Below are 7096 nucleotides of genomic sequence, written 5' to 3'. Positions count from 1 at the left end.
CCTAGGTCCCAGAAACTAGAAATTTAGGGCTAGGTCTAAGGCCAAGCTTTCTCCACATCCAAGGTGAATAACAAGTCCCTACCGCAGGGCCCGCTGGACATGAAACTGACTTCAAGGTGTGGGATCATACTCCTCCTACCTTTCAGAGGCCACACGTCTCTCTCATTCAGGGTGTTTCTGTTGGTCAGTCCTATAGCCTAGCTTCCTCACCATGCATGTGGTTCCACTGGCTTCCACCACAACTCCACGTTAGCAAACAACAGTCTTTGGGCACCTTCATTTAGTTCACAGGGGACAGGGTGGGCTTGGGTCATCTGTTTGAATCAGGATCATGGATCTAGCCAAGTCCCACCAGATGGTGCACTGGTAAGACCCAGAGTATCTAGGCTGTCTCTTGCAGGGGCCATGTCTATGTGGGCAGTGAACCCTGTCTACCACAGGGCTGAGAGGAGGGAGAGTTCATCACAGGACAATAGCAGTGAGCAGCAAGCCTGGCATAAACACACAGTACCTAACACTCTGAACCCTGCTCCCCCTCACCAGGCCTTTGCCCGCATCGTTGACATCTTTGAAGTGGAACCCAACAAGATGTGTGTTGCCAGTCGCTCACATGCCTTTGCCACGGTGTCCTTCACCCCGCAGACCATGCAGACCTACCAGTGTATCTTTGAAGCTACCTTGGATGGCTTGCCCAGGTACCAGCTCCCAGCTTCCTCCCCTGCAGCAGGGCTACAGGCCACACTCCCTGTGGAAGTCATTCCAGCATACCAGGCTGACAGGCCTCCACCCTCCTCTTCCCTCCAGCAACCTGGCCAGAAACCGAGGCCTCGTGTTTGATATCGTCGGTGAGGGCAACCTCCCTAGAGTGACCGTTGTTCGGCCAGTACTCTATAACCAACACGGAAACCCCTTGCTCCTCTTCCGGAGACTTCTGCTTGGTCATTCAGAGAAACTGCCTCTCATACTCAAAAACAACGGCACCATCCCTGCCCAGGTAATACTTGAAGGTGCATAATGGGGCAGAAAGGGAGAGACTCATTCAAAAGTGAGACTTCTGGCACTGGGGTTTCTGCCTTCCCTAGTGCGTAAGGCCGCCTTCGATGGCCCTTGTACATTAGCCTGCATGTAACATGTGAGACATGAAGAGGGGACTCTGGCACGTCCCTGCACATCAACCTGTGTGTGAGGAGTGAGGCGTGAAGAGGGGATTCTGGCACGTCCCTGCACATTAACCTGTGCGTGAGGTGTGAAGCGTGAAGAGGGGACTCTGGCACGTCCTTGCACATTAACTTGTGTGTAAGGTGTGAGGTGTGAAGAGGGGACTCTGGCACGTTCTTTGCCCTCAAGGCGTGTGGGAAACCAGATTACACAGAACCCCGTACCTGCTGTGCCAGGTGTGTGCGATGATGCACAGTAGCTGACTGGTTAGGTTATGGGTAGTCTTCGTGCCATCTTTATTTTCTCAATTTTCTGTGTAATCAACGTTATAATGAGGAATAAATACTAAAAAACTGTAAGAAGTGAGAGATGCAACATTTAAGGGGACTTTTGGTTCAATGATTAAATTATGTTGTTTTGTTTTTGTTTTTCCAAGTGATAGATTGTGTAAGTCTTTTTTTTTCTATTTTTTTTTTGAGGGTTTTTTCTATAGCCCAAGAGGGAATGCGTGAAGAGGGGACTCTGGCACGTCCTTGCACATTAACTTGTGTGTAAGGTGTGAGGTGTGAAGAGGGGACTCTGGCACGTTCTTTGCCCTCAAGGCGTGTGGGAAACCAGATTACACAGAACCCCGTACCTGCTGTGCCAGGTGTGTGCGATGATGCACAGTAGCTGACTGGTTAGGTTATGGGTAGTCTTCGTGCCATCTTTATTTTCTCAATTTTCTGTGTAATCAACGTTATAATGAGGAATAAATACTAAAAAACTGTAAGAAGTGAGAGATGCAACATTTAAGGGGACTTTTGGTTCAATGATTAAATTATGTTGTTTTGTTTTTGTTTTTCCAAGTGATAGATTGTGTAAGTCTTTTTTTTTTCTATTTTTTTTTAGAGGTTTTTTTCTATAGCCCAAGAGGAAATTGTGTAAGTTTTATACAAAGAATTGTAAGACTTTTGGGGAGCTTCAAATTCTATGGATATTTTAAACTCTACTATTACTAGAACAATGATTATTACTATCATTGTTTTCGTTCTTGTTGTTTTAAATGTTCACACCAGTAAGTTTCATTTAGACTTAACCAGATAGTGATCATTTTTATTGCTATTCATTCCTGCATCTTTCATTTTTCATCTGAGGTTCTTTTTCTACTGATGAAAATATTCTTCAGGACCAGCAGTTGGTGTAATGGCTATGTCACTGGACTCCCATGTAGTTGATTGCAGTTCGAGTCCCAGACCCGGTGGCTTAAACTCACACCAGGCACATGTGCGTGCGTACCCTAGATCCTGAGAGAAGAATGGAGGAGAAGGGATTGCGGCATAGCCATCCCCCCTGGGGGGGGGGTGATTTCTCACTTTCTCTTTTTTTTTCTGTCTTTCTGGTGAACACATGGTCCCTATAGCAAAAATCCTCTCAAAAAAAAAAAAAAAAGAAAAGAAAATTTTCTTAATGTGGGTCTACTGGAAGCAAGTACTCCCCATTTTATTTAAAAATCTCTTTCTTGCCTTCATTTTTTTTTTTAGAGAGAGAGATTTTTGCTGTAGGGTACATGTGCTCGCTGGAGAGAGAGAGAGAGACAAAAAGTGAGAAATCACCCCCATGGGGGACAGTCACTCCACAGTCCCTTCTCCTCCATTCTCCAGTAGGGATTTTGAGCACTCATGCCCATGCACCTGGTATAAGTTCTAAGCTACCAAGTCTGGGACTCGAACCACAGTCAACTACGTGGGAGTCCAACAATGTGACCACTACACCATATGCTGGTCCCTTACCTTCATTTTTAATGTAATATTTCCTGGCTGTAGAATTCTGGTTTGGCAGTTGCTTTCTTTCAGATAACGAGATGTATTATTCCAGTGCATTCTGGTTTTGATTGTTACTGCTAAGATATCAGCTGTAAGTCTCAAATGTTCTTCTAAGGCAATTTTTCTCTTCTGACTGCCTTTAACATTTCACTTTGTATTCATTTGCTGCAGTTTCACTATGACACATCTAGGTTGGATTTCTTTTAATTTAACTTTCTTGCAATTCATCAGGCTTCTTAATGCTGTAGTTTGATGTCAAATCAACTTTGAAAGGTTCCTAAATGTCTTCAAATATTGCTTCTATTCTATTCACTCTCATTTCTCTTTCTGGGATGCCAGTTAACTGTACGGAAGGCCTTCTCACTATATCCTCCATGTCTCTAAATGTTGTATTTCCTGTGAGCTTTTCTCTAGGATTCATTCTAGACCTAGATCTAGAATTCTAGATTCTTGACATAATTTCTAGATCTGTCGTCAGTGTATTAGTTCATTAACTCTCCCTTTGGCTATATCCAAATGTGCTTTTTGGGTTTTTTTGTTGTTGTTGTTGTTTTGTTGTTGTTTTTTTGTTTTTTTGTTTTTTGCTATAGGACACATGTACTCACCAGAAAGAGACAGAGAGGAAAAAAAGTGAGAAATCATCCCACAGGCGAACAGCCATGTCACAATCCTTTCTCCTCCAGTTACCTCTTGGGATTTTGAGCATGCACACACACAACTGCACCCAGCATGATTTTCAAGCTGCCAAATCCAGGACCCAAACTGTAGTTGGCCACATGGGATCCAGCACCTTAACCTCCAAGCCACCTGCTGCCTATCAAATCTCCTATTAAACCTTTTTATTAAGTTCTTAAATTATTGTATGTTTTCAGTTCTAGAATTTCCATTAGATTGTTTTTCAAATCTACATAATCAGACCAGACTGTGGTGTGGTGGTTGTGGCAACTGGATCCCACATGGCCAACTGCATAGTTCAAGTCATAGACCTAGTGTCTTGAAAGCCACACTGGGAGTGTGTGCATGCATACACAAAATCCTGAAAGGAGAGAGAAATGGCGGGTAAAGGATTATCGCTTGACCATTCCCCATGGAGGGTACTCTTTCCCACCCTGTCCCTTTCTTTGGCAAACACATGCAGCCTCTGGCAAATTTTATTTTTAATCCGCAAAAAGCAATTTTTTTATTTTCTAGTTTTACGTTGAAATTGCCAAACTTTTATTTCTTGGACACAATAATGATAGCCATTTTGCAGTCTATACCTGATCATTCAAAAACTCAAGGTCCCTGCAGATCTGTTTCTCCTGTCTTCTATTCCTGCTCATTCTCACACACGTCGTCCTACCTCCTAGTATGCCTGGCTGTTTTTTGATCATGTATTTGGTGGTATTGGAAAGTTCTTTGGAAATAATTAGACTAAGGGTGATGATATTTTTCATCAGATACAATTCTCATTTGCTCCAGCTAGCACTTGGGTACACTAGAAATCCAGGATCACCTTAAACTAGTTTTAGAGCCTGAGATTTCCTGGTTTACCCAGGTGACTTTATAGTAAGATCGCTATCCTTGGGGAGCACCAGTCCACCTTTCATCATATGTGCAAGCCTTTGGGATCCTAACCCAAAGGATATAAAATTCTCCCAACTTTCAAAGGCCTTGGATTTTTGCCCTCTTAGGAGCAAGAGACCATCAAAAGGACAGATAAAACCTCCCATCTACCTCTTCCAAGTTGGCAGATGCCAGCCCAGAAAGTTAAGCTAAAGATCTTGATCTGGTTACCTTTCATCATCATCTTAGCTCTGTGATGCTTTTAACTTTATATGTGTGTATATATGTAAATGTCCTCACAATACTCTGCCCTAACGTGCCTGCTAGTGAGGATTCCAGGGGTGCACCACCATGCCTGGCCTCATTAGTTTGGTCCAGAACTCAAACTCTGGCTTCCCAAGTGACACTAAACTCATACAGTCATGCCCTGTAGCTTACACCATTGCAGTTGGGCCTAGATCTTCTTTTATGTCAATGTTTATTTTTCTAAGGGGGAGAGGAGTAAGAAATCACACAAACACATACACGCACACACACACACACACACCAAGAGCAAGGGTGGGGGGATGGCTACATCACAATCCCTTCTCCTTCATTCTCCTCTCGGGATTTTGGACACGCATGTACATGCACTCAGCATGATTCTCAAGCCACTGGTCTGGGACTTGAACTATGCAGTGGGCCATGTAGGATCCAGCACCTTAACCTCCACCCCACCTGCTGGCCCATATGTCAATATTTCTTTTTTTTTTTCAATAGTCAACTGTTATTTATTGAGTGCCTGCTATGAACAATACATTGTACTAAGCACATAGAAAGGGTTTGGTTATAGTCTAAGATGGAATAAATTAATCCTTGGATAACCATCAGCATAAAATTACCTCTTAAAAATTTTTTTTTCTTCTTGGTACTTTGTGACAACTTTAAAATTATTACTTTTTTTTACTGTTTCATAAATTCTTAGCTTATTTAAAACTTTCTGTATTGTGCACACATGCATATACTTTTTTGGTTTTGTTTATTATTATTTTATTAATTTTTAAAGTTATTATTCATACATTAAATCACCAAACTTCCAAAACCCTTATTTCCATGTCAATATTTCTATAAATAATCCCACTATATGATTTCGTTTAATTTATTTCTAAATGTATTTTTTTAATCTCGGAAGCATTCTTCATGATCTCTCTCTTTCTTCTTTATACCTCTTTTTTTAATATCCATTAATGATTTTTTTAGATTTATTTATTTATTTATTCATTCATTCATTTTTATTTTTAAATTTGACCAGAGAGAGAGAGGAAAGTGAGAAAGCAAGCCACCACATCCAGGACTTGAACCGTGGTCAGCCATGTGGGAACGTCCAGCGCCTTAACCACCACACCACCTGCTGGTCCCCCCATACCTCATTTTTTATATTCAGTCTTATACATGGTGATGCCAGCATTACTGTCTTCTGAAAATACCTGCTGATTTCTCCTAAAATTAGATGAATGGCTTTTGTCTTGTCTTTTTTCCACTGGACCAGAAGTCACCGCTTATCTCAAAGTAGGTCAGATGCCCACCTTGTTTTTCCTCTTATCTTGGTAGGACGCACAACATGACGCTCTTAGGCAACTGATGCATGGTACCTAGGAAATGCGGGCTTTTAGGAACTCATATTCATGCATGCCCTCATGAAATTTTATACATTATTTCTTTTTTTTTTTTTTAAGAGAGTTTTGCTATAGGGCATGTGTGCTCGCCAGAGAGACAGAAAGTGAGAAATCACATCCCAGGGGGATGGCCATGCTGCAATCCTTTCTCCTCCACTCCCCTCTCCGATTTTGGGCATGCACATACATTTGTGTATGTACTTGAACCACAGTCGACTGTGTGAGAGTCCAGCAACATAACCATTATGCCATCTGCTGGTCCAGATGATTTATTTCTATTTTATTTGCCTAGTATATATTGTACGACTGCCTCAGTCAATACCGAGGCATTGGCAACCCCATTTTGACACTACCTAGCTACAGGATCCGGACAGTTTTCTGTATTCCTTGGGCCCCCAGTTCCTCACTCAGGGCTAACCTGACTAAATTTTCTTTCATCCTTTCCAAATTTAATATGTATTATGTCTCTCTTCTAATAAAATCAAGAGCACAATGACTTTTGGGGACTCTGCCCCCATTGCAGTGCACCCTAGATCCAAAACCCATGAGCAGCCTATGAGCCTCACACCCACCCCTGCTTTCCTTCCACCAGCTGCATGTTGACTTGCGGGACCAACTGGGAGTCTTCTCCCTGAAAGGAAGGCCCAGTACTTCCTACATCTACATCACAGAGGAGAACAAGCCAAAGGAAAAAGGTCAGTGAAGGGCAACGGGTGGCATGGAGACTAAGACAACTGGATCCCACATAGTCAACTGTGGTTTGAATCCTGGGCCTAGTGATGTGAAATCACACCAGGCACATGTACATATGTGCCCACAATTCCAAGAGGAGAACAGAGAAGAGAAGGGATTGCAGCATGGCCATCCTCTCAAAGGGTGATTTCTCACTTTGTCTCTCTCTCTTGTCTCTCTCCAACAAGTGCACATGCCCTA

At 42.5% G+C, this 7096-nt stretch overlaps 1 protein-coding gene across 1 annotated transcript in view; it reads left to right on the top strand.

The window, feature by feature from the left end:
- Nucleotides 1-7096, top strand: part of HYDIN (HYDIN axonemal central pair apparatus protein) — a 378086-nt gene that overhangs the window by 319738 nt on the left and 51252 nt on the right. Inside the window, 3 exon segments of the mRNA XM_006152662.1 lie at nt 544-695; nt 805-994; nt 6756-6858. Coding sequence (XP_006152724.1) covers nt 544-695; nt 805-994; nt 6756-6858 — 445 coding nt within the window.

Source organism: Tupaia chinensis, unplaced genomic scaffold, assembly GCF_000334495.1.
Source record: "Tupaia chinensis unplaced genomic scaffold, TupChi_1.0 Scaffold000355_1, whole genome shotgun sequence".
Lineage (NCBI taxonomy): Eukaryota > Metazoa > Chordata > Mammalia > Scandentia > Tupaiidae > Tupaia > Tupaia belangeri.
The sequence above is the reverse complement of the archived record's forward strand: the minus strand, read 5'-3'. Positions and strand labels throughout refer to the sequence as shown.